Consider the following 27,342-nt stretch of genomic DNA (forward strand, 5'->3'; position numbering starts at 1 on the left):
GGGCCGGGCCGAGCCGGGCCGGGCAGGGCGGTGGCGGCGATGGTGCTGCCGGGGCAGCGTGGCCCCTCGCCCGGCGCGGCCGGGGACCTGGCGGCGCTGGCCGAGCTGGACGAGGCGGCGCTGCTGGCCGGGCTGCGGGAGCGCTTCCTGCAGCAGCGCATCTACGTGAGTGCCGGGGGCCGGGGCGGGGGGCGGCGGGGGGCGGCGGCGGGCGCTCGGCTGACCGGCTGTCCCGTCCCCACAGACTGACATCGGAGACATCCTGGTCGCCATGAACCCCTTCCAGCCGCTGCCGCTCTACGGGAGAGAGGTGAGCGCCGCGCCCCCCGCCGCGCCCCGCCGCCTCCCGGCCGCTCACCGCTCTCCGCCGCCGCTTCCCCGCAGGTCTCCGAGCGGTACCGGCGCCTGGAGACCGACGCGCTGCCGCCCCACATCTTCGCCGTGGCCAGCCGCGCCTACCACGCCATGCTGGGCCGCGGGGGCGGCGGACCCCGCAACCAGTGCATCCTCATCAGGTGAGCGGCGGGCGGGGGTCCCGGGGCCGGCGGGGGCGGGGGTGGCCCCCGAGCTCTCGCTGGGGTCTCCCTGCCCAGGGTTCAGGTGAAGCTCCTCTCCGGTTCTGTTGGTGAGTGAAAATCCATCTGCGCTGGCAACACATCCTTGATCCCGACCGCTTTCGAGACAGATGAGCGGGCACGTCGTGAGAACGTGTGAGCAGACAAAACTGGCTTTCCTGGAGTAGCTCGGCCAGCAATCTTTACAACAGTAAAGATGCCGGGTTCACTTCTGGTGGGGAACCAGCCGCTGGAATCCTGCTCTGGGAAAAGCTATTGGGTGCTCTGCTCTGGCAGCACAACTTCCATGGTAAAAGCTGTAGTAAAAGTTGGAAGGATGGTAATGGAAGGAACTAGTTTTCACAAAGTGAGCTTCCCAAGTGTAAGCAAAGAGCAGGAAGTATTAAAACATGCTTTTCTCCTCTAAGACCTTTGGGAATCTGGTTGGGGAGGATCTTAAAGTCGTGGGCAGTTCTGTGCTCTAGAAGTCAGGAAAAAGTGGCTCTTTTACCCAAAGAGCCTACCAGTACCATGAACATTTTACTCCATTTTGTCATTCCTGTTCTGCTGGAACTCTGCAGCGCAGCAGGTAGCATCGTTTAGCCGAGAAAGCCTTAAACAACATCAACTAGCAGAGAAAGCATTGAAAAGCCAGGAGAAAGCCTTGAAACATTAACTGCCTCTCCTCTACAGCTGGGTGTTGTAGAGAACTGTTTAAATGTCCTCTCAGTTAAAATGCTACTTGCCAATTTGTTTGATTTAATGCTCCTTTGTATTTGCCTTCTTACCATTTTATCAGTACTTTTGGTCTAGATGGTGTGGAAGTCAACTACTGAATCACTGCTGAGTGTTTTGGTGGGACTGGAGCTGACTTTGAGGGGCACTTGAGCCCCACTCATTTCTGTAGCCTTCAGGCCATTGGTGCCTGTGCTTTACATGAAGTACTCTCAGCAAGTGGTGGCCGTGGGGTCAGCAGGTACAAGAGGCACTGGTGGGGCTTTGGGGGATAGAGACCAGTCATTGTATTTCTCTTGGGAGGTGGAAGACAAGAAAGAGTAACCTGTGAGAATTTGTGGTCAGTGGTCTGCTTGTTTTCTGCCAGCAGTTCAGAAATGAGTCTGATATACTCCTGTCCTTTTAGCTGGTCTGTGTGTTACTGTCACAGGAAGTTCATGGTTTTCCTCTCTATGGGTGCTGAAACACTAATTAACAAGTTTTCCTATCTGAGCACAGTTGGGGTGAACAGGGAAGGGAAGATGAGGTCACTCCTGTTAGACCACAGCTCCCCACAACACCACAGAAACACACCAGGATCTGCTGTCTCTGTTGGTCTCTTTGGTGTCTCCAGCTGAGTCTGGGAGGTCTGGATTGCATCCTTCAGAGGTGATGTTGGATGAAGCAGCTTCTGCCAGATCATAAGTGTTCATTGCTACCAAATTGTCTTCGGCCACAAATTCTACTGGCTCCTCTTGCCTTCCCAGTCCCAAAGGACATTAGTCATAGCCTGCATGTGGTGCAGTACAGCACCTGGGTCACCTGAAGATGACTTAGCATTTCTTCAGAGCTGGGGCAGTTACACACCAGCTGTGCTTGCAGGGCCTTGTGAAGGTGTTGTGCTTGTTGGAAGGTCTAAGGTCAAGCTTGAGCCATGGAAGTGTTGTTGGATATTTTTTTTGTGGAGAAGGGAGTTACTGAAAAATAAAAATAAACCTGACATACTGAGCAGGGGCACTGGGTGGCATGTTCTCAACGGGCAAAATGGTCCTTTTTTGTTTGTATATTTTTGGATGGTGCTGGTGTGACCTGTGCTTGAGACCAGGGACCTGCTTGAGGTTTTTAGCCACCTATGACACACACTTGATACCAAGCTCAGAGCCACTGGCAGCCACGAAGCAGTAAAGCCACACCACATGCTCAAAGGTCGGCTCAGAGGAAATAGGGACCTGCCCTCAAGTATGCCTCCAGCATTTCCTGCACTTATTTTTTTTCATGCACATGCTGAAGTTCTCAGCTGGTGTGATGTTGTCAGTTAAGGGCATGTTGTCTCAATGATTGTACATTCCCTCTCCCAGGACAGGGGAAATGTCCTTTCCAAGAGCTGGTTGTTTGACTTGGAGGCGGAGGCACCATGGATGTGTGACAGCACAGTGACGTGCACTGCTGGCACTGTGGGAGTGCGGGCAGCTCTGTACCTGCATTCCCAGCTGTCTGGCACATGGATGTGTGAACACTTGAGATCTGAGACTGCCACTGCATCTTATGATCAATATCCAGGTGTGGGTGTGATGTAGGTAGGGCAAATCTCTCTGGAGAAAGAGGAAGTTGTTGGCTCCAGCATTTTCAAGGAAGTTGATGTACCAGATGGCTTTTGAAGCAGAGCAAATGGTCTGTCTGATACATCCATCCAGAAGTGACAGCATGGGGTATATCTGTACTCCCTTGCAGAGGGGGGAAAAGTTCCCTGATGAAGAACCTCATGGTTCACATGTAAAGCTGTGGCACATGAGCTTTTTCTCACACAGGTGATTTTGCTGAAAAAATTGTGAAACTCTTGCAGAGCACTCTCAAGTGATGGAGCACTTGAGCCATAAGGGGCAGAGCAACTATACTTTAAGGTTGATGGAATTTATTTTGCTTTTTTTTGGCAGTGGAGAGAGTGGTGCTGGGAAAACAGAGAGTACGAAGTTGTTGTTACAGCACATAATGAACCTATGCAAAGGCAACTCACAGCTGGAGCAGCAGATACTTCAGGTAGGTCATGCAGGATGGTGCTTGAAGGTGTAGAAGAGAAGCAACACTGCTGCAAGAAAACTTGCATTAGGCTTAGGAAGCCTGCTGGTGAATCACCACTGGAAATCAGGGAGCCACACACAAGACACATAAGAAAACAGTGGATAAGAATGGTGAGATACCTGGCCACAAATTAGAAGGGTTAGTAGGTCAGTAATTCTGTTTGCTGGAGATGGTTCTTAAATTAAAGAAAACCATTGCAATCATTTATCATGTTCTCTTTTACAAGAGATTGGTGGCATTTTTCTAAATAATTTCCTGTTTGAGGTAGAACAAAGTAGAACATGCCACTTTCATTAAAAAAATCAGACCTTGATTTAATGGTACAGAGGGATGAAGAATTCATACACTCTTTAGTAACCCATGCTTGGCTACTTATACTGTCAGGCACATACCTGCTAGCTGGCTAACTGCCATGCTTGCTCTTTTCATATGTCTTTGCTAGCTCATTTTGAAACATATTTGACTCTTTGGTCTGAAATATTTCCACTTGAATTTCTCCCCAGGGAGCTGTGAGGTTTTTTTTAAACAAATCATACTTTAAACCTTCCATGTGATAGATTAACAAGAGTGAGTTCTTGGACTGCTTCATTTTAAAGTCTGTCTTTTCAGATTTCCTGTAGAAACGTAGAGGTCTTTCTCTGTGTGGTAGGTTGACTTCAACCAGTGCCCACCAAGCCACTCTGTCACTCCCCCTCCTTAAGTGGACAGGGGTAGAAAAACATAACAAAAACTCATCAATTGAGATAAGGACTGTGAGATCACTCAGCAACTACCATCACAGACAAAACAGGCTCATCTTAGGGAAAATTAATTTAATTTCTTGCCAGTTAATGTCAGAGTAAGATGACGAGAAATGAGAACAAATCTTGAAGCACCTTCCCCAAGTCTTCCCTTCTCCCTAGGCTCAATTTGACTCCCAGGTTCTCTACCTTCTTCCCTCCAGCAGCACAGGCAGATAGGGGATGGGTGTTGAGGTCAGTTCATCACAGTTTACCTGTGCTACTGTCTTCTTCCTCATGTTCTTCCCCTCCTCCAGCATGGGGTCCCTCCCACAGGAGACAGTCCTTCAGGAACAGAGTGTTCCAGCATGGGTGCCTTGACATGATGCACTCCTTCAGGAGCAAGCTGCTCCAGGGTCAAGACTCTCCCTGGGGTTCTTCAGGAGCAGACTGCTCTGGTCTGGTCCCCTCTACAGGGTACAGTCCCTCAGGAGCAGGGTGCTTCAGTGTGGGCCCCCCACAGGGTCACAAGTCCTACCTGCAAACCTGCTCCAGCACGGGCTCCTCTCCACAGGCCACAGCTTCTGGCAGGGAACCTGCTCCAGTGAGGGCTCCTCTCCACAGGCCACAGCTCCTGCCAGGAGCCTGCTCCAGTGAGGGCTGCTCTCCACAGCTCCTGCCAGGACCCTGCTCCAGTGAGGGCTGCTCTGCACAGGCCACAGCTCCTGCCAGGAGCCTGCTCCAGTGAGGGGCTGCTCTCTGCACAGGCCACAGCTCCTGCCAGGAGCCTGCTCCAGTGAGGGGCTGTTCTGCACAGGCCACAGCTCCTGCCAGGACCCTGCTCCAGTGAGGGCTGCTCTGCACAGGCCACAGCTCCTGCCAGGAGCCTGCTCCAGTGAGGGGCTGCTCTGCACAGGCCACAGCCCCTGCCAGGAGCCTGCTCCAGTGAGGGGCTGCTCTGCACAGGCCACAGCTCCTGCCAGGAGCCTGCTCCAGTGAGGCCTCCTCTCCACAGCTCCTGCCAGGAGCCTGCTCCAGCACGGGCTTCCCATGGGGTCACAGCCTCCTTCAGGCACATCCACCTGCTCTGCTGTGGCTCCTCCAGGGGCTGCAGGTGGATCTCTGCTCCCCCCTGGGCCTGCAGGGCCTGCAGGGGCACAGCTGCCTCACCAAGGGCTGCACCAGGGGCTGCAGGGGAATCTCTGCTCTGGCTCCTGGAGCAGCTCGTGCCCCTCCTTCACTGACCCTGTGTCTGCAGAACTGTTCCTCTCACACATTCCCACTCCTCTCTCCCTTCTGTGTGTGTGCAGCAGTTTTTGCCCGAGGCACTGCTGCTCACAGTGGTGGGCTCAGCCTTGGCCAGTGGCAGGTCTCTATGGCTCTTTTGGACATGGGGAAAGTGTCTTGCATCTCCTCACAGAAACCAGCTTTAGCTCCTCCTACAACCAGTTTATTGACACATAAACTCAATGCCCCGTGCTCTGCTTTGGGCTCTGGAATGGTGAATTAATTCAGTGTGTTGTCATCCATGGTGGATCCAAGGTGAAGGCCTGTGCTGGGTTGTGGGAACATGGCATTAATACACCTGCTGTCTCTGCTTAGAGCTGGCTTGGGCCACACTGCCAGGCTGCTTCTGACCTGAGCAGGTTCCACAGGCAGGAGAGCTGTGTTTGCAGAGTGTCTAGAACTAGCCTGCAGTTCCTTCCCTGGAAATAACTCACTTCAGCCCAGATGAGCTGCCCTTGGAAAGCCCAGATGTGACAGTGAAGAAATAATGTGCATCTTATTTGGTCCCTCTAGATATATCCAAGGACTAAAGTTAGTCCTCCGGGGGATTGCCATCATACCTTAAAGCTGTGTTCAACAGGCTGTCCAGCATCTACTCTGAGGCATTGTTCTTGCAGTTGACAGGCATTCTTCACTCAAATACAGAAAAACTCTCATTTTGCTACCTTTGCATCCAGCTTAGCAAGCTGGTCTGATTGTTCTGTTAATTTCTTTATAATACACTGTCCTTATGTCTACAAATTTCAGTAGCTAAGCTGTCATACTTAACAACTGAGTGCCATGGTGACTTTGTTTACTGCTCTTGTATAGCACTCAATTTATCTAGTGACAGCAGGTACTGTGTGGAAATAGGTTGTACCAACCTTATCTTCTAAAAAATAACTCAATGATCTTACTGAGATCCCAGCAATTCAATTGTACTGATCATTGTTAATCTCACACTGCTTAGTCTTTGTGATATTTGCCTCTTTGAATTTCTTTATCCAGGCAGAGATAAAACAGGTGCTCATCCATATTCATGGAGTGGTTCCTTTTCCAGCTGAACTCTGACTAGAAAATGCTAAAGATAATTTTTTCCAGGGAAGTTAGATTGGATTGCTTAATCTGAAGAATGGTTGTTCTCCTTCTTCACTTGTTTTAGGTGAATCCGTTGCTTGAAGCTTTTGGCAATGCCCAGACAGTGATGAATGACAACAGCAGCCGCTTTGGAAAATACATACAGCTGCGTTTCCAGAGAAATACAGGTAAAGTCAAGGGCCATTACTAGCCTGGAATAGTTGGGAACTGGAGGGAGTGGACTCAAGTAGCCAGAACTTGTGGAGGGTAAAATTTTGGCACATGGCTACCTGTGGGAAGGGTGTGCAATTAAGTAAAATCTCACAGCAACCACTATTGGATAGGACCTGGATAGGATTAGGCCTGGATTTGGACAGACTGGGAGTACAGCAAGGATATGGGGGTGAGAGTGCAGGGTAAGTGTCAGTAATATTCTGATGCCAGAAGCCTTTGTTTCTGCTGAAAGAGGTGAACAGAAATCTCTAAGACCACAGGAAGCATGGAGAAGCCCACTTCCAGTGTACTGGGCAGCCTAGAGGGTCTTACACACAAGAAAGTTAATTTAGACAATTCTGTGCTCCTGGTACAGAAGAGATGTGAGACAGCCCAGGCAGCTTCATGTCCCCCAGAGTGAAGTTCCCCACCTTGTCACCTTTTTGTGTGCAGTGCAAGGTGCCAAGCTGAGTGAGTACCTGTTAGAGAAGTCACGGGTGGTACGACAAGATACTGGGGAGAGGAATTTCCACATCTTCTACTACATGTTTGCTGGACTGTCTGCAGAGCAGAAGGAGATGTATGGGTTATTGGATCCTTCACTCTACAGGTGCGTCAAAGGCAGACCCTAGTTTAGTCTTTGTGGTGGGTGGTGAAGGGGAAAACAACATAATGGAGTTTCTTCCTCTGCCCTGGGGTTTTATCTGTGGGTGAGTGGAAGCTGGAGCGGGATCTGGATGGCGCTATTTGAAGAGATACAGATCATTGTGGAAGCTGGGAGGTCAGGGGTATCTGCTGCACTACCTTGGAAAAGTTTCTTTCCCCTTCTGGTGATCTACTTTGTACCCATTAGGGATGGCTGAGTTACAGTGCCGATTGTGTGACAGTTTCTATGGGATGTGCACTTTCTCAGGTACATAAGTGGACGATTTGGTACACAGGAAGTAGCTGAACACTGGAAGCACAAATACCAAGAGGTTTGCAATGCCCTTGACATGGTGGGCTTCCAAGAACAGGTTAGTCCTGGGGCTGTTTCATTTCCATCTGTGCTTCCTGCAGGCACAGGGTTTCTTTGTAGCTCCTCTCTTGAAGCTCAGACCTATTTCTTTCTCTAGATTTTCCATGTTACTTTCAGATCACCTGAGTCTGACAGACTTTGTGGAGTGCTTTTTCCCACAGGTTGCCTGTGCCTCTTCCCTTAACCTCTCCAACTTCTGGGTCATCTGTGTTGTACATGCTACATGCTGGTGGGTTTTTCAGTCTCCTTTCTTTTGTGTTTTAGGAGCAAGTGGACATGCAGGCTATCTTGGCTGGTGTGTTGTCTCTGGGCAATGTGACCTTTGAGCCTGAGGAGAGCAATGGGTCTTTGAAGGTCAGTGAGGCCTCCCAGGGATGGCTGAAGGCTGCAGCGGTGAGTCACAAGAAATTTTGACAAAACCTTATGGGTATTATGCTCTTCCCTACTGGCTGTGTGACTGCAGGAGATGTACCTGGCAGAGGATATTTTCTGCCTCAGAATGTGAAAGTTTCTAAAGAACAAAGGTTTTTTTGGAAATGTACAGTTTGACCCCATGACAGCATCTGTGTTCACTGCTATTCATACCCAGAGAGATGCGTCTCAGCTTCTGTTTCTTGTCTTACATAGTCAGCATATACCTTGCTGACTTCATAAAACACAAGCTTTTTAAAACTAAATGTTTTATGTTAGTGAGTTTGATGATGCCTTGGAGAAATTCAGGTGTGCAATATCTGCACATTAGTTCTGTGTTTTCATCAGATTTTGTCCAAGGATACCACCCTACATGCTATCATTTTTTTTGGTTATCTTGAATTAAGCTTTTTTTTTTTTTAACCATTTTTGTTGGTTATCTTGAATTAAGCTTTCTGTTATTTTGCATTAGGTTATCACAGATTAAGAGCTATGTATTTCCCAGGACCATTCCATTTTTGTTCTATGGGATGGAGAAGTTATCCTGCTTTGTTAACAACACAGGACAGAAAAAAGTAACATCCTTCTCCCCTTTCTATTTCTTTTCATTTTGACCTGTTTGAAATCCCAGCACCCTTGCTCTTTGGTTTCACTACCTACACCATACTTCACTACCTTTGCTTGTTTCCCTCCTACACCATACCAGAAACAACCACCTACTTCTGTTCAGCAGCCAACTTCTTTTTATCTTATTTCTGAAAGCCTGCTACTCATTTCTTGCCCACAGGAGGGGAATTCCTGTTAAACCTCTGAGAGGTTCTGTGTGTCTGAGTTTGCTTTGTTTCCTGCCTCTCGTGTCGGTTCCTGTGACTCTGAAGCTCAGATGCTTCAGCACCTGCACAGTCACCTCCGTGTGGTGCTGTTCCATAAGTCATTAAACCGCTCAGCAGGGACTGGCGTGGCTCCCAAAGAAGGTGAAAGGTGGCAGCACTGGAAGAGCAAAACAAAAAGTGTTTGGGAGCAGGTGTGTGAAGCTGGTCACTGCGGGGGTGGAGCAGATCAGAGCCCACATCTGACTCTGGTGCCAGCAGTAGCACTCATCTTACAGTGGGGCTCAAAGGCCTGAGCCTGAATCATGACCCCATTACACACAGATAGACACAATCCCCATGAGCAGAGTAAGGGTTTATGACTGACTGTCCTCGTCTCTTTCCTGTTTCCCAGGGTCAGTTTGGAGTCCAGGAAGATGAGCTGTTAAAATGCCTGATTTGTACAACATCAGTGACCCGAGGCGAGCAGATCCAGCGCTTTCACACCCAGCAGCAGGCAGAAGGTAGGAAACATGATGAATTGCAGATGTGCTGGCTAGAAAGACTGGATTTTGATGGAAGGGTATCCCCACACATGTGCAGCTTGTTGGGAACAAAGATGTCCTTCTGTGCCCCTTCATTCCTCTCACACAGAGGGAAGTATGTCAGTGTTTATCTGTTTAGTCGCTTACTGACATGGAGGGCCATGAATGCTGCTTTTGTTTGGTCTCCAGGAGACTGCAGAGATTAAATGAGAAACCAAGGAATTAGCTTTGCTTTCTGCTTCAGTCCAGCCCAGAAAGAAACTCCGGGTATTTGTGGAAAACAGGGGAAGGCTCCTGTTGCAGAGTGCTGGCAGTGTGCAGAGCTCTAGGTAATAAATGGAGAAATAACCACAAGAGCAACAAGATGTCACAGTGTCAGAAATTGAGTGAAAAAAGTAAAATAGCAGACACAAGGTGTTATTTTCCCTTTCAACAAAACAAGAAAATAATCTAAAAAAATCTGTAGCAAAAGGTTCATTTAAAAGATAATTAAAAAGAGAGATTATCGCTTCAAATAAATGAAAGAAGAAAATGAAATGGGATTAGCTAGTTCTGTTTTAGAAATTTCTCTAAACAATAAAATATACATCTCTAATCATAAATCATGTTAATTTGATCTCCTTCTTAGAATGTCAGCAAGCTTTGCATCATGTCCTTTTCTTGACTACAGCATTTAAACACCTAGCAACTATGGATTAGGAGGAAGAGAACCATCCAATTTTCCAAGTAAAATTTGGAGCTTTTCCCTTGGTTTAGCAGTGGGGGGATCCATACTTAGTGTATCTTCAGAGGGGAAAGCAATTCTCTGGATATTCTAAGTGGCATGACTCAAAAATGCCCTGGTAGGCATGGCTGATCTTGTCGAAAGATTGTGAAGATTTTGAAATTAAAGAGCTGTTTTTACAGCTCCCACTTGCAAAGGATGCAGACAATCCAATGTTTATCTGGTCTTTAAAGTAGCTTCATATAGCCATTGTTGCTAGAGGTGGGTGTATTGAGCCAGCCTGTGTTGTGTGCCCTGCTCTCCTGCAAAGCCCGTCAGTGAGCCGCTGCTGTTCCTCTGTGCAGATGCTCGGGACTCCATTGCAAAGGTGGCCTATGGCCGAGTGTTTGGCTGGATTGTTTGCAAGATCAATGAGCTGCTGGCTGAGAATGTGGATCCTGACGTGGAACTGAGGGAGATAGGTGAGTTCTGCCTGCCTTGCTCCTGTTCTCAAATGTGCATCCCTCAGCCACAACGAAGGACAAGGCACAGCATGAGGTTTCACAGAGCTTGTGTGCTGGGATGCATTATCAGAACGGTGATCATGCCAGAGATAAGAGTCAGCAGTATGAAGTCTGTAGGGCTTTGTTCAGCTCTGAGCAGTCAGTTGGTCTGAAGTAACTGTGAGGCTGTTCTGGGGCACTCTGGCTTAGCAGAGAAGCCAAGCAGGAGGAGGTCTTCTCTTAACTAACTCTTCAAGCTGTGGAAGAGCTGCCACTGGTGTCTCTCTTGGGTGCATTTTCTCTGTGCCACAAGAGCTGTGTGAAAAGAGATTTAGTTGTGTGTTGGTGTACACAGTAATCTGCAGGGATGGTCTGCAGGCTCCACTATGTGCTATTCTTCCCTTTTTTTAGGCATCTTGGATATTTTTGGGTTTGAAAACTTTGCAGTGAATCGTTTTGAACAGCTTTGCATAAACTTGGCCAATGAGCAGCTGCAGCATTTCTTCAACCATGTAAGTCTGCTGGGGGTGACCTCACCTTGTGTTGCAGGGAAAGCAGAACACTGCTCCACCTGGCACATGCAGGAGAGCTTGGGGAAAAACATATCTATTGCCTGTAAGGACAGAAATAGTGAATAGTGAGACAAGATAGAGAGCAGCAACCTTCCCTGCTGGGGTAAGGGAGCCACTGGGACAGGAAAGGAAGATCAGAAGGATCAAGCAGTAATCAAAGTTGTAATAGCAGGGACACTTACACTCTGACAAGTGTTCCTGCTTTATGCACCAGCACCAGTGAGTGCCAGGGTTACAGAGAGCCATGGAGAGCAGCAGCCACATCTTGAACCTCTCATGCTGTGGCTGAGAGTGCCACACCCCCATCCTCTTTTCTGGGCAGGAAGGAAGATGTTCAGGGTTTGTCTAACCAAGTCTAGTGGGTGCTTCAACCTCTTTTTTCTTTATTTCAGCACATTTTCCAGCTGGAGCAGGCTGCATATAAGGAAGAAGGACTGCCTTGGGAGACCATCACATTCAACAATAATGAACCTATTCTGGTGAGTGAGAGGACTGACAGAATATAATTGGTCCATCCAGCCAAGAGAAAAGTCTTGCTCTTTCTACCGCGGGGAGGAGATGCACCTGGGGAGAACCTCTGCAAAGGGTGGTGAGGGTGAGAGGGGATGTCCTGCTCTGCTTTATCTATTTGCCATGCATCTTCTTTCCTTCAGAATTTGCTCCTGGCCAAGCCACTTGGGCTGCTGTCTCTTCTGGATGAGCAGAGTGCATTCCCTCAGGTATGCATGAGACAAGAGGCAAGGAAAATATTCTGGGGGCTAATATATCAATGTATATCTGAGCTACAAAGAAAGCTCTTGGGCTGGAGTGCAGGATGAACAGAGATGTCCCCATGTCTGACTTATGAGACAGGACATCCTGATCAGAGGCAGTCTAGTGGCATTTGGATCCCTGAGAAGAGTCGGAGAGAAGGTACAGCAGAAGACTACTGCACAGCCAAGGATGCTTCCAATATTTTGTTTTGTTTCTGTGTGTCCTCATCAGGCTTCGGTTGCAGCTTATGAAATCTGCTCTCTTGCAGGCAACTGATAAGACATTTGTGGATAAACTAAACAGCAGCTTTAAGGGGAATTTACACTTCCAGCCAGCCCGAGGCCGTGTTTTGGGCTTCAGCATCATTCACTATGCTGGGAAAGTATGTACTGTTTGCAGGAAGAATGCTGTTGGACTGTATGTTGGAGGGGGTGGGAGTGTTGCCTGACAAATAAGGCTTTGATGTTAAGGAATGTGTGGTCTGAGGATGACACTAACAGAAGTGATGTGTTCCAGTGGATTGCATCCTAGAATTCGCTGGGATTTATGTAAAAATTACCCTCAGGAAAGTGGGGCTACCTCTTAGAAGTGTAGCATTATTTACATGAATCTGCTATTCTTCAAATCACCATTCTATTAGGATTCTAGTCATAAAGTAGTACTTTATAAATTAAAGTACTGTGTCCACTGTGCAGCACCAAAGGACAGGCTAAAGGCTTTTTCTTTACCTAATGGGTTCCAGAACACAGCAGTGACTATTTTTTTTGCAAACGCCTAGGAGCACTGTGTAAACAGCAGGGTAATTAATGTTTTGAAAGTGAAGGTAGTTATTTACCCATTCACTGGTATCTAAGCAGCTTGAGATTCAGCATTATTGCATGTAACTTTACTGCCACCAGTATTGAAAGCATTGGTCCACATTAAATTGAATTGGTTTGAGATAATTTTTGGAACAGGAGCAGATATGACAATTCAGGTCATTGTAACTTGCAGTTTAGTAATCTAATCTCAGCATTGTTGACTAAGTTATTATTTGTGGCATTCATTATTACAAAAATTAACATTTAACATGTAAAAGGTGGATGTCTTGGTGTTATGCTGCACTCCTGTGGTTCTGATGCCTCTGGCATGTGCATGGTTTGGTTCCTCAGGGCTGGCATCTGAATGGGGTGCATGTGTCTTTGAAGAATTCATGTGCAGGGCAGAGTACATTCAGTTTAACTCATGGTCAGCTCCCAGCAGGCTGTAGAAGTGGCTTTTGCAGCCAGCCTGTGTGCCCTGCTGTCCTCAGTGACCTGCTGCCCTTTCCCCAGGTACAATATGCTGCCAGGGGCTTTCTAGAGAAGAACAGAGACACCGTGCCAGCCAGCGTCCGTGGGCTCTTCATCAACAGTGTCACCCCCTTGCTCAGTGTGCTGTTCACAGGCAAGTCCTCTGCACATCCAGCATGAGCCAGGGCCCACCCTGGCAAGAGTTAAGTGTGGGCATGAGGCTCGTGTGTTTCACAGCTGGCAGCACCAGGGGGACTCTGGGAATGCTGCAGCCTGCAGTGGAGCTGTCAGAGCAACATGTTTATTCCCTGCCATGGAAAGCAAGGCAGGGGTATCCCCTTCCAGAGAATTAGGTACCCCTCAGATGCTTTCCCATCTTCTCCAAGGCCAGTGCAGGACTGTCTTCACTGGTCCTTTCTACACACTCTGTTCTTGTCTAGAGATGAAGCTGGTCAAGATCATAGATTCTAAAAATGGAGCTTCACAAATTGTTAAAAAAACTCTTAGGTCATACCACTATGCTCCCCTTTTCCACTTATCAATAAGCATTCAGATTCTCCAAGGCTTCTAATTAAATTAAAAATTTACAGAAAGGTCAGGTGGATACTTCCTTGGGAATTGGCTGGCTGAACACTGTGCTTCTGGTATAGAAATTTTGTATTTTTTTGGTCCCATTCAGTCCATGCCACTTTCTGGGATTTACAAGAAACTAATGAATTTAATTTCTAGTCTCCACTGTGTTTTTCAGCTACTGCTCAGGACTATCTTTCTTCATTACCGTGTTCTCACTTACTGAAGCTACTTAGCCTAGTCCCAACTCTTTCAAAGTTCGTAAACACCAGATACAACCTGTTCTCAGTTTGGCTGTCCAGTCTGAGCAATGGCTTTGGGTGCTGAGCAAAGGGTTTGGTCCAGATGACCTCCAGAAGACACTGCTGACCTCATTCTGGGATTTTATGATTCTCATGATGCCATTACATCAAGGGTGCACAAGACTCTTACTAGATCCTTTAGTAAATTAAAGTCCCCTGGTTTTCTCATCCTGTCACTAAATTAGTTATAAGCTATCTGATATATAACCTCCTGATAATCTATGATTATCTGATGAATATCTGATAAATAACCTCCTGAGTGCTGTAGGTGAGCTCCCCATTTGCTGCCTGTGCCATTTTTTCTGCACTGTTACATGCCCATTGATGATAATTCTACTGAAAGTCATTTAGGTTTATTTAATAACCTGATGGTCTTATCTTCTCAGTGGCAGAAATTAGTAATGACTGCCTTATGTGCTTTCTACAGTAGTTCCATGTGTGAAACTGAACATCCTATGATTCAGTATTTGTAAGGAGGTTTGTGTGTGAAGTGAGGTTTGAATGTTTAGCCCTAGTGCATTGCAACGGTACAAAATCAACTAATTGTCTCTGTTCTTCCAGCCACTGTCTCCAGGACAGGGACCCTGATGCCTCATGTGAAAGCCAAGGTATTGCACTTCAGGTCCATATCACAACTGATAAATGTTACCTGATAATTACTATTTGAGAAACTGTCTGAAAAAGGGCAGACAGTAGTTGGCTTAAAATAAGAGCAGACAGCAATCAGCTTGTAACAGTTTCTCCTTTGGTTTTTACCATGTTTTGTGCTTGCTTCTCCCATTTATATGTTTAGCTTGTCTTCCCTCCCGTTACATCCATTCTCCCTCCTTTTTTTCCATCTGCTTTCCAGCAGTGCTCTTTGGCTGTCAATCAAGCACTTCTTTCTGGGGCTGATCCTTTGTTTTGGTCTGGTTTCAGGTGGTGCCAGGAGCAGATGACAAGTTCAACAGCACACGGAAGCAGTCTGCTGGAGCTCAGTTCCGGGTACGCTACTGCTGCCCTGAGGTGCCCTGTGAGATGAAAGCAGTGATAATTTTATCACTGCAAGTATCACTGCACTGCTTACAGAGTGCTAAGCATGGTCAAAGCAGACATTATGTAGACAGGGGTTTTCCTGATGGCCAGGCAGGGCTGATCGTGGTGGGATGGGCCCAGTTGTTGGCAGAACCCAGGAAGTTGCTGCAGGGTGAGAAAACAGTCCTTGCTGAAGGGTATTGTACATGTGGCAGTGCTTTGGCTTGATGGATTGTTCATCTTCCTCTGCCCTTGCCAGCATTCCCTGATGGTGCTCATGGAGAGGATGTATTCTGCTAACCCACACTTTGTGCGCTGCATAAAGCCCAACAGCCAGAAGGAGCCAGGTGTGCTGGACAACCAGGTGGTGCTGCTGCAGGTGAGTAAAAACAGTGTCCTTTACAGGGATTTCTGCCACATCTCAGTGGGAGGGCAGATTCCTCCAAAAGGCTGTGAAAGGTGGCTCAGTCGAGTCTCCCCTTGCAAGAGAAAGAGTGGCCACACTTTATATATGTGTAAAGGTTCTGAGTACTTGGTTGTTTATGTGATGCAGTCTGCTAGTCTCCAGATTTTGCAGTCTTAGATCTCTCTCATTTCTTTTTCATGAATGCAATGAGATCTGCTTGTCAGGTGCTAGGATTCATCTTTGTATCTCCCCCTCGATGGGACTGGTACAGACAGTACTCTGGAAAAATTGCTTCCCAGAGGAGACTCTTCTCACCCATCAGCCAGGGCAACTCTGAATAGAAACCAAGATGGGATTGCTTTGATAGGATCTGAAATGCACTGATATGATTTTAGTTGGATATTCTGTCAGGTCTGAGGTATAGATGCCTTAAAGAATACTGAAAATGATTAGAAGAGTTCAGAAAGCTCAGCATCCTCTTTAATGTATATAAGAAAGGATAGGATTAAGAGGAAGTTCATCCATGCCTCAGAGTACTTCTGTGTCCAGATTTGGAAATATGAAGCTATCCTCTAAGGGACAGAAGCAAAGCAGTACCCATGGCTGGAAGGTGAAGTTATTTCAGTCATTGGTTTTTATGGTTTCCAACTTCTAACTCAGAGTGGTTAATCATCAGAGTTACAGGATGAGGTAATTTCAGTTCTTAACCAAAAAAACATTTTCAGAAAAAAACTTTTTCATTTTGAACTGGGGAAGTTTAGGGCTGAATGAAGTAATTTCTGCCTGCAAAGGAGCAGAACTGGTGTCGTAATGACCTGTTTCTCTTTGTTTCTCTGATCCTCTTTATGGTGCTGCTTCAGCTGCGGTACAATGGGCTGCTGGAGACAATCCGTATCCGAAGAGATGGTTTTTCCTGGAGACCCTCCTTTGAGGAATTTGCTGAAAGGTCTTTTAAAACCTCTGAATATTCCTTGTTAGATATTATTTGGGAAATTACCCTGATAACCAGATATGGGCAATGAGTGAAAGAGTTTCTTCAAAGTTCATGTGGTCTGAGGTCATGGGGTTATTTGCTGTGGAGGCTGAGTGGGAAAGATAGTGATTTGTTGTTGTTTGCTGTCAGGGTGATAGGGATCAGCTCAGCCCATCAAGGATGTGGCTTTTATGTGTTTGTATTCGTTTGTTTTCCACAGATATGGAATTCTTCTGGTTAAACCCGGTGTCCCCCTCACAAAAGAAAGGTAGGGACATTAACTTTGTTGTGTGCAGTCTGGTTTGTTTTTCAGAGGCTTTTACTTGGAGTAGCGTAGGAAACTGAGTAAAAGGGACAGAAAAAGGAGGATGGGATTTTGTGGTGATAGGGAACATGGATCCCAGGCAAGGACATTTAATGTTTAAAAAGCATTTGATACCATGATTAATTAAATCTTTCTTGAATTGTTATGTAGCAATTAAATTAAATTGTTGTAAAGTGTTGTTGTGCTGTGAAATGAAAACTGACCCATGTATTTAATTTGGGAATGACAGTAGTGATCAAAGGTGTCCACTGAACTCAGCATGTCAGGCACTCAAGTACTGCTGTCAGGGTCCTCTCCAGGCTTTTTCCTGATGGCCACATGGGACAAGAAGATACAGACAATGCTGAACAGGCAGCCAGCACTGAACGTCTCCCAGGCTAGAGAAGATGTTTCTAAACCAAGAATTTTGTCTCTATACAGGCAAAATGTGCCATCAGCACTTTTAGAACCTGATTGTTACACACATAAACATCCTTCCAGCTCTGCAGAGGAACAGGATTTTACCCTGCCAGTGTTTTCCTTCCTACATCTAGGGCAGCAGTTCCCCACCTCCTCTTCTCCACTTTCCCAGCCTCTCCTTCCTGCCAGTGTCAACTGTGATTGATAGTGAGAATGAATCATGTAAAGAACCAGCCGAGGGGTTTTTTTTAAGTCATTTAAGAAAAGGGTTTGAATGATCTCCTGGAACAATTCTCTCCTGGCAGTAGCTCCTCCTGCCTTCACAGTGCTTCCTTGAACTTCCTGATGCTTCTGAATAGAAAGAATTTCAAACCCAACTGAGGTCACAAGAGAATCTCATAGATGGGGAGAGATTATTGTAAACAGGCAGTGTGGTGTGTTTAGAGGCACAAAAATCACGGGATGCATTTCAGAAAGAAAATTCTGTGGATGTGGATTGTGGCACTGTGGAAGTTGGCCGAGATAGAAGGAAAAACACTTCTGCTTTACTGTGTGAGATATTAGCAAAAAGTGCCACTATGATTTCACAGCCTAGATTAGCAGGAGAGAGAGGAAGCTGTCTGTGTGTTGCAGCTAGAGCTGCTTTCAGTTCCAAGTATCGGGGAATCTTTCCGAGTGACCCAAATTTTATCACTGGAGTCTGCAAAATGAAACTGGAATTGGAAAACAGACTTTCTCCCAGAAGTCTTGCTGTGCTGACCTTGCAACTTGTGTCCTCCAAAGGGCTTGGAAACAGAATGAGGAAAAACACTTCAGAGAATAAAATAGGCTCTACAGAATTGCCTCCCAGGGAGCTGAAGTAAATCTGCCTCTGGGAGCCCCTTTGCGGATGTTCTTCCCAAATGTGATCCTAGCTGTACCCCAAGGTGCATTACAGACTGACAGCCAGTTTACTGACTGTTGGGAATTGCTGAGGCACTTTATGTCCCTTTATGAAGTCCGTTTATGAAACTAAAAAAATTGTTGTTGGCTTTGGGTGGAAAATTATTTATTTCACTTTTTCGTCTCTTTCAGCTGCTTGGAGATACTGCAAAGTACAGAGCTGAAAGGCTGGATTTGTGGGTAGGTGTGGATCACTGCTGTTGGGAATGGGAAGCCTAATATTTTACATGTGTAAGCTGTCACCTGGTTCTCTTTAGGGAGAATTCTGTGGTTGTAGGAATGGGCTCTTCAAAGGATGATGGATAAAAGTTGAGACAGTGTTTCTTACTGCATCCTTCTCTTCCAACTTCACAGAAAGTCTCGACTTTTCTTTAAATATTGGCATCAGGAACAGCTGGCAAAGTATGTGGAGCGACTGGAAAGAGCAGCAGTTATCATACAGAAAGGTGAGCACTGGGAGAGGAGCTGATCTCAGACCAGGGAAGGAAAACCTTTTCTGCAGTCCCTGCTCTACCTTTGCAGAGGACAGAAGGGTAGGGCAGGTGCCATCTCTGTGTCAAGGCCCTGTGAAGTCAAAGTGCTTCTTGCAAATGCCTGTATTCCCAGTGCTCATCCTGAATCAGGGAGAGCCCTCAGTGTCAGCCTTGGAAAGGGAAAATGTGTGCAGAAGAGCTGGGCTGAGCAAGGCAGGCACATGATTTGGCTGCGTCCTGAAATCTGGCTCACTGTCCTCTGGAGTAAGGATTGTTTGTGAGTTGTGTTGAACTGGGGAGAGGGAAATGAGTGAAGCAGATCTCATTGTTGTTTTCAGAGACAGGCGAAAGGGGGTGAAAGGCTGCCCAAAAACCAAACTGGTTTGGTTTTTTCTTTCCTTTCCATGTAGCATCTGCTCTAGCAGCCAGTCTCTTCAGAGTGGCTGTGGGCAGATTGGTACTTCCCTACATGAGGACTGTGCAGCCAGGGGGAGGAGGAGGAGGAGGAAGCTGCTGTCACCCTGCTTAGCTCCCCTCTGTTGCACTTCTCTTCTATATGGGTTGTTGCACTGCTGGAGCATCTGAGCAACTTCCAGCTGTGCACCAAAGAGTGTGACAAACATCAGATGGTCACAAGCTGTGCGCTGTTGTCATCTATGGGGAGGGTGTGTGGGTAGTGGGAAAGGAGAGGGTGCAGCTTTCTTAAAAAACACTTCATGTGTTTTAATAACTGGTAGAGTAGGTGGGATCACACAATGTCTGCAATCCTCCTGGTGAGCCCTGCAAATGGCTGCTTATGGGAAAGGTTTTCCTGTGGGCTGGCATCAAGGAAATCCTGTCTCCTTCATGGTGTCTAGAAGGACAGAGATGGATGGTTAACAGGCCCTTCTGTGAGGCTTTGTTTTTAGGTATTCAGTGCCCTGGCATTAGAGATGAGAGCTTAGATCTGTAATTTGATTTCTATAAATCTGTGATCTGGCAGCTTAGAGAGTAGAAGACAGTTCTCACAGGGTTTTGGCTGCCTGCTCACAGTAGAGTTTCCATTGCTCTTTATTAACATGATTCAGGTGTTGAGGGTTTTGTACTGGATGAAGGACTATCACCCAGTGTTCTTCCCCAAGAGAATTACAAAGGCATGAACAGCATCTTTTTTCTAACCACAGCCTTTTTTCCTAACAGTTTTCAGGGGATTCAGATGCAAGAAGAGTTTCCTAAAGCTGTTGGCTGACCTGAGAGCTCAAGCACAGCGGCTACAGGAGGAGGCAGAGAGAGAAAGAATCCGGCAGCTGGCACTGGCAGCAGAGGCCCAGGGTGAGTTGTTCCCACTCTCAGTGACCCAGAGCGTGTCCACTGGTGTGGTTATCACCTTGAAGTGCTGTGAGCTCCAGGTCATGATGGCCTGCCCTGGGATGGGAATTCCATCAGTGTGGTGGGCAGGGAGCTTATGATGTTTCTGCTCTTTGGAAGTGTGGCATTGTCAGTGGGGAGCAGAAGAAACATAATAAAGGTAATTTGCCTGGCTGTGCTGGAAGGAGGGCCAGGCTGTGGAGAGAGGCTGTGCCACATAATCCATGCAGCAGAGCCTATCCCGGTCCTAGGCCTGTGGAGAATAGATCTTATGGATCTTGGGATGCTTAAGTTCACCTACTTATTACTTCTTGTTGCAGAAAGAAACTCCCTTCCAGTCCCCATGCCACGAAAGAGGCGCCCTCAGTCTAGTGCTCATCCTTCTGATCAGTCACAGCAGCCACCAGTGCCACGGCCACGCAGCAAACTGACAGAGGTAGCAATACTGGCTCTGCTGGGGGCCCTGACCCAGGTGTGCTGGTTCCCTGCTCCATCCACCTTCTGCATGCACATGTCCTGCGTGCAGCCCCAAGAGAATGTTGTCATTCTTGTCATGAGAAGTGTGAGTCCTACTGTGGTTAGATAAAAAGCATGGTCAGGACCTTTGAGGAACTGAAAGCAACTTTCAGTAGTTGGTTACAGATCTTCTCTTAAGGGACTCAGGAGTTGGGTCACCTGCTGAAGTGATCTCTTCAAATGTCCCCTGCCTTTGACTTTGCTTTTGTGCTGACTTTCCCTCTCTCCTTGCTTTCAGTCCACTCCTTTTGATAACTTCTTGAACCCTTCTGTGCCTCCTCCTGTTCTGGGAAGTGAGGAACAGACTGGGGAAGAAGCAAAAATGAGAAAACTCAAGAGAGGAGCAACTCTCCGCTGGTTCACAGAGACACAGGCCCAGAAGGTCATGCAGGATGATGGGGCCTTTCCAAGCTGGCTGCAGGGCATGATCAGTCGGAGGTGAGTCCTCTGGACACAGTGACCACAGGTGGAAATCAATGTGTCCTTAGGACTGTGTAGGTTGGATTGGCCAGGAAAGAAGTGGAATGGAAATGGGAGTGACCAGCATAACTTTTCCCTTTTAATCTGTGAGCATCAAACCCTTATAGGAAAGCTTGGGAGTCCCTGCCACAGGTTGTAAAAGCTGAAACTTTATGTAGGTCCATGGAAAGACCATGGAAACTCATAGTACATAAGTCCACTGGGTCCCTAAATACAGATCCTGTGTAGGGATGGGAGGCTTGTAAAGTAATCAGAGGAAATATACACATGCTGAACTTTCTCTGTTCTGGACCATTTGCAGAGACATGAAGATGAACTTTCGGGTTGATTCATTATGACTGTTCTTCATATTTCAGTAGAGGTTAGGAGAAGACCCCAATTTACAGCAGGAGAATATAGAATTCAGCTTACTTTTATTTTAAAGAGTATTAAGAGGGGCTTTAGGGAGTAGCCAATGGCAAAACTCCACCAAAGCCCTCTGATACAGGCAGAGAAAGGGTTTTTGTTGATACCTCTGTCTATCTAAGGAGATGCAGCCTAGGTGGCATTTGCTTCTAGTTGGTCTGGGAGAGATATCCGCTAAGCCCTTCTTTCTTATGGATCTGTTTGCAAGACTTTGTTTAAATGCTTGAACTTTTTAAATGCCTCACACTTTTCTCTCTTGGCTGAGTCAAGCACTCTCAGAGAGGTGCTGATTATGCCAGTGCTCAGACAGGAGCAGGATGGCATTACCATCTCACCAGTGTGCAAATTGATCTGTGGTGCTCCACACTTGTTAACTGCCAATATCCTGTAATTGGTGGGATTCCTTTGTCAATGTTGCTGCCATCTGAACACCCTCATCATCTTGCTTTAGTTTCTTTTTTTTTTTTTTCTGTTGAAACTGCAATTCTACTTCTAGATCTACGTTCTTGGATTTTTTCAGATTTTTCCTTTTTTGTTCTTGGATTTTTTTTCTTTGTTCTTGGATTTTTTTTTTTGTCTCTGTTTACTCAGAGACATTACACAGCACATTAGCTTGGTAAAGGACACTACACTAGCTCACAGCTCTCTGGTAACTGCATTTCTTTTAATTTTTTTACAATCATTATTGATGCCCTAACCTGTAATAATTCTTTTATCCACAGATGAAATAATGTAGGAGAGGAATTAGTGTCTGGAAGACAAAACAGTCTAAATTCAAGTATAGACTAGCCATGAGCACTGCACAGTGAAGAATGTGGCAGATCCTTCCCAAAGACAGTGGTGCTTAAGCAGAGACTTAAGTTTTCACACAGCAGTGTAAGCTCAGCCTCATGAAATGGAGCAGCCAGAGCAGCCCCAAATTGCCCTGGTGATTTACAGTCACCTTTAGCCTGGAGCAAAGCACAAAGCAGAGCTTTGTCTGTTGGGCAGAGGAGGGGAAGACCTCCTTCCAGCAGGAAGTTTAGAAAGCCAGTGGTGTAGTCCAAGCTGGTGTTTTTCCAAGGTGCTGGGCTTACCCAGTACCCCACAGCATCCTGACTTCTTCATCCCTGGACCATAGGAAGTGCACACATGCACAGATTCCTCATCTCAGTGGTGCTTTGTGACATGCATGGTGCTGGAAGGCAGCTGTTGCTATTGCACAATTAAACCTGCTGGAGCAGGTTTGGAGCAGCCCTGCTTGGAGAGGCTTTGGCTGAGAGCATGGTGCTTCCTCAGCCTGTTAGTGCCTCCTGCACCACCAATATGGGTCATGAGACCTGTTCTGTAGCCAGGAGCACATGGGGCAGATGCTGGGCTCCCTGGGACACTGCTGGGCTAGGACATGAGATAGGATGTGAATCCCAGCAGTGTGGCAAGGCAGCTGCTGGCTCTTTGCTGAAAAACTCTTTCCTGGTTCCAGGGAAGCTGAAAACTTGCTGATTGACAAGCCTTTGGGTTGCTTCCTTGTTCGGATCAGCCAGAGCCGGCCAGGCTACATCCTGACATACCGGTAGGTGATGGGCAGGGGAGGCTCAGGGGAGACATTATTGCTCTCTATAACTCCTGGCAGGGGCCTGCAGCTTGGTGGGGGTCAGCCTTTTCTTCCAGGCAGCTGGCGACAGGAAAAGAAGACACAGCCTCAAGCTGTGACAGGGTAGGTTCAGGCTGAATGTCAGGAGGAATGTCTTCACAGAAAGGGATGTCAAGCACAAGAACAGGCTGCCCAGGGCACTGGTGGAGTCACCATCCCTGGAGGTATTTAAAAGATGTGTAGATATGGCACTTGGGGACATGGTTTAATGGTGGACTTGGCAGTGCTGTGTTAAGGGTTGAACTTGAAAATCTTAAAGGCTTTTCCATCCTAAGTGATTCTGTGAAACTGAGCACTGCATGAAATTCTGTGCTCCTGGAATTCTGCAGTCATAGAATTCTTGAATTCTGTGATTCTATAAAACTGCTTGACTGGAGGACGTTACCTGCCCCACAGAGGAGTCCAGTGAGGATCATGTTCAGCCTCTCCTGTCCTCGGTGCCTCAGGGAGTTTGTAGTAGCAGATGGAATACTGCGGAATCTGTCTCTTACTGAAAAAGTAGACCTGTTTGGGGGTGGGGTGCTGTGGCTCCGAGGGTAGAGGTCCTGCTTAGGCTGTACTCTGTGGTAGAGAGGGCAAACCAGGTTGGAAGGAGATTGCAGCATCTATGAGCACATGTTAGTGCCCAGCACATCTCCTGCCTCTGTGTGGTACTTGTTACTGAGGATCCTGATCACAGCTGGCTTCTGAGGACCACAGGTGCAGGAAGCAGGAGCCGGGTTCTGACAGTCTGAGGCCCCCGTGTCGTGACTGTTTCTGTCCATCCCTCTCGCCAGGGGCGAAGGGCGCTGCAGACACTACATGATCCAGGTGCAGCCCAACGCTCGCTACGTCATCCTGGGCGAGGACCGGGCGCACGCCTCGCTGACCGAGCTGGTGCGCTACCACCAGAGCGTGGGCATCCAGCCCTTCATGGAGAGACTGACTGTCCCCTGTGGGCAGGTGAGTGCCCAGGGGCTCCAGGGGGAAAAGAGGATGGGGTGTGGTCTGTGCCTTGAGTGAGTGCTTAGAGACGTTGCAGCAGCATCTCTTTTGTGTTCCTGTTGAGGGGTGTCCCATTTTGGCCAAGCAGCTTGGCTGCTTCTGCATGCACTGGGAAATGCTGCTAGCAGGGGAGTGCCGGGATGGGGGAGAGGCACTGGCAGGTGGGTGACACCCCACTGCCCCCTGAATGTCAGCAGTGGACACACCTGGGTATTTCTCTTTGTTGTGCTGTTCAGTCTGTGTGAAGGGTCTGCAAACCACTGCTGAATCCACTCCTTCTTTCTCCAGAAAAGTAGTGAGAGCTTGAATTACAAAAATCTGGAGAACCTCACACTGAGTTCACCAGCAGACAAGGGGGAGACCCCTCCAGAGAAACAGTCCTGCCCCTCCATGCCTTCCAGTGGCACATCTGCTCTGCAGTGGTTCAGGAGGACCAAGAATTTCCAAAACCAGCAGACCCCAGAGAAGAGTAGAACAAAGCCTAGCTCTGGAGAGAGCAGCCAACGAGCCTTCCCTCGCCTCCGCTCTTCCATACGCCTGGCAATGCAGGAAATCCAGCAGGTGAGCTGGGGCATGTCCTCTGCTAAGCCACAGCCCCTCTGGGGCACATGGAATTTCCCTGCCCAGAGGCAGGAGAGAAGAGGGTTCCATAGCTAGCACTTGGCTCCTGGGTTATGGGTTTTATTTGGTGGTCTTGGGATCAAGACTGTATTCCTTGGAATATTCCTTGCCAGCCTGTGCTCCCCTGCCAATGATGTTTCTCTGCTTCTCACCACAGTTCACTTCCAGTCCCATGAACATGTCTAGAGAGAGGAGCTCACTGCACTGAGGATGCACAACCTGGGTGACACGGTAAGAGGAGGCAGTGTACAGGGGGAAAACAGCAACTGCTGTTTACTGGGATGTGGAGGAGCAAAGGAACTCCTCCCTTCATGTTTCACCTGTAGCATCTCTTGGCCACAAGCTACATAGAAGTAGAGCAGGAAAAACAGAGACCAGCAGCCAGCTTCCATCCCAGGACTACACAGAGACCAGGGAAACCCGGGAAAATCAGCCTAATTTTGGGTTCCCAGCAGCTGTGGTGCAGGGAGTGCTTGCAGTACAATAGCCAGGCTGCTGGAGGGAGCTCACAGTTTGTTGGAGGGCTGGGGCTGGGAGGACGAGGGCTACCAGGATGCATGCCACAACAGTCAGCTCCAGTGGCTTCCTGGGCTGGAGGGGCAGTGGTGGTGGGGAGCCCTGTGGGGCAGCAGAGACAGCAAGCTGAAGGCAAGGCTCAAAGCAGGGGAAAAGGCAGCAAATTTGTTGATGTAAAGAGGACTTTCAACAAAGTCTCAGCGGTGGAAACACTGCTAGTGATTGAGATTGTGATACAGTGGGTGGGTGACACGGGTCTGGAGTGGGCCAGAAGAGGCCTTTTGACTGACCTTGCCTTATCCGAAGTATCTGGTGGATGTGCAGCTCCCCTGTCGCACTCAGCTGCTGCAGGCAGCTGGGAGCTGTAGTGGTGCTGTAGTACACCTCTGGAAGACTCTTGGTACGTGTCAGCTGAGCATGGAGAGGGATCAGAAGGCCATGCTTTTGGCTGCTGACCCACTCCAGGGCTTCCAGCCACACACCAAGATTGCCAAGTTTCCTGCGTGGTTCTGCTCCCATGCTGGAAGTCATGCTGGAGCAAAGCTTTTTAGCTGGGGCCTGTCTTGTCTTTCCCTTCATAGCTGAGAAAGACAGGAACTCTTCAATAGCTGAAAAAATCCTCTCCCTGGAGTGTTTGGCTTAATTGCTTCATTTCTCTGTGTCCCATTCATTGATGTACCCAGGGGGATGCTCCCTGTGTCAGAGGTTAGGCAGAAAAAAGGTAAAACACAGGGATCGGCATAGATAACTGCAAGCTTGTTGTACTGAGATACCTAATTGTGTAATTTTGTATAAAAAGTTATATACAAAATATATTTTATACCTAATTGTGAATCCTTTTGTGTCCTCCAGTGAGTTGTGTTTCTTGACTGTCTTCCAGGTCCAAGTGGCTCAGACCTGTCCTCTTCCAGTGTGGTTGGGCCTTGCCTAACAGTGAACACATCCAGAGATACAGCAGCCTTTTTCTTTTTTTCTTTTTTCTTTTTTTTTTTTAACTTTTCTTTCCTGCACCCAGCTGTCCCTGTGCTTTCAGACAGAGGTGATGCAGAAGTTCCCTTTCCTCAGCACTGAGGCAGATTGTGGCTGCAGCATCCAGACCAGTCTGATCCTGGCAGAGGGGAGAGGATGGGAAGTCACACTCTGCACAGACCCACAGTGCCTGACAGGCTGTGTGTCAGTACTTCACTGTTCCTGGAGACTCCTTGCCTAGCACTGTGAATAGTCACAAACTCGGTATCTCCCAAAAACCTCTTCTGCCACAAATATCTGATTACCTACCTCTTTCTCTTTTAATATTCTCTGTTTTGGTCCTGTGTGTCTGCTGCTCTGGGAGCCAAGGGAAGTTGGGCTTGGGCAGTAAAAAACAAAACTGAAGTGTCCTTTTTGTTGAGTGCAGGAGCACTTGAACAGAAGCTGAGACAAGGTCAAGAAGGTCTTTCTTGTAAAGGGGATTCACTGCCCATGCACCAGTGTGCTGGCACACTGCTCCACAGTCCTTAACCAGAGCTAAAGTCAGGGAATCATTGGTGAAACCCTCTCACTCATCCTGGCTGAAATCTCTACAAGTCCAGGCTGGACAACATGCTGCTTTACACTGAGGGTGGGTAGAGGGCTTGGAATGTAAAGGACCATACTACTTGTTCTGTTTTTCCTACCTTTTAAAATAAATCTTTTTTTTTTGCCTGTGTGGAGAAACTCAGTGGTTTTTTTGTTGTTGCTGTTACCTGCAGTCAGTTCAGCCACAAATGGCAAATAAAAGAGAGCAGCTAACAGCTCTGGGGGTAGACATGGGATCATGTGAAAGTGGAAAAGCTGAAGGCACGTGGGGCATTGACCCTGGCATACAACTGCTACCTGTAACAGCCACTCCTCTTGTACTTACTTATGCCTGAAGTACGTCTGGAGTGCTCCTTACTCCACTTGTAACATCTCTTTCTCAGCCAGCCTCATTTCCCTGTGGCTCTGTTTCCCTGGCTCTGCTCTAAACGACAGCCAAGCTGCCCACCCCACCTGCCCCTTCCCTGGGAGCGTGGCTGTGTCCAGGCTGGTGCTGTTATCACTGTGATACAGGGTGTGGGTTGCAGTGTCTCAGCACTGCCTTTAGTCACAGGGCTGTTTCTCCTCCCTCGCCCTGCTCTGGTGCTGAGCTGTGCTGGATCACAAGGCAGCGCTGCTGGCTGCAAGACAGGGAAGCAGTGGCTGTTCCTGGCTCTCCCCAGCACTGCCTTG

At 47.7% G+C, this 27,342-nt stretch overlaps 1 protein-coding gene across 1 annotated transcript; it reads left to right on the forward strand.

Moving 5' to 3' along the window:
• The first annotated feature begins 12 nt into the window (after positions 1 to 12).
• Positions 13 to 26,802, forward strand: LOC129132746 (myosin-IIIb-like). The gene is made up of 30 exons (XM_054652157.2): positions 13 to 165; positions 245 to 310; positions 385 to 515; positions 3,203 to 3,305; positions 6,495 to 6,597; positions 7,076 to 7,232; positions 7,536 to 7,638; positions 7,905 to 8,033; positions 9,276 to 9,384; positions 10,474 to 10,590; positions 11,023 to 11,123; positions 11,576 to 11,662; positions 11,837 to 11,902; positions 12,205 to 12,318; positions 13,250 to 13,361; positions 14,641 to 14,687; positions 14,998 to 15,063; positions 15,353 to 15,472; positions 16,360 to 16,445; positions 16,693 to 16,740; positions 18,271 to 18,318; positions 18,493 to 18,584; positions 19,791 to 19,922; positions 20,279 to 20,394; positions 20,713 to 20,912; positions 22,822 to 22,911; positions 23,769 to 23,934; positions 24,265 to 24,537; positions 24,755 to 24,828; positions 25,994 to 26,802. Exons 1-29 carry the CDS (start codon positions 40 to 42, stop codon positions 24,803 to 24,805), a joined length of 3,159 nt encoding a protein of 1,052 aa, XP_054508132.2. The 5' UTR covers positions 13 to 39; the 3' UTR covers positions 24,806 to 24,828; positions 25,994 to 26,802.
• Positions 26,803 to 27,342: the final 540 nt, after the last annotated feature.

Source organism: Agelaius phoeniceus, chromosome Z, assembly GCF_051311805.1.
Source record: "Agelaius phoeniceus isolate bAgePho1 chromosome Z, bAgePho1.hap1, whole genome shotgun sequence".
Classification (NCBI taxonomy): domain Eukaryota; kingdom Metazoa; phylum Chordata; class Aves; order Passeriformes; family Icteridae; genus Agelaius; species Agelaius phoeniceus.

Coding starts and splice junctions, on each gene's coding strand:
- LOC129132746 (XM_054652157.2), top strand. CDS start 40: ATGGTGCTGCCGGGGCAGCGTGGCCCCTCGCCCGGCGCGGCCGGGGAC. Junction 18,319..18,492: donor CTGAAAGGCTGGATTTGTGG/GTAGGTGTGGAT, acceptor CCAACTTCACAG/AAAGTCTCGACTTTTCTTTA. Junction 20,395..20,712: donor CACGCAGCAAACTGACAGAG/GTAGCAATACTG, acceptor CCTTGCTTTCAG/TCCACTCCTTTTGATAACTT.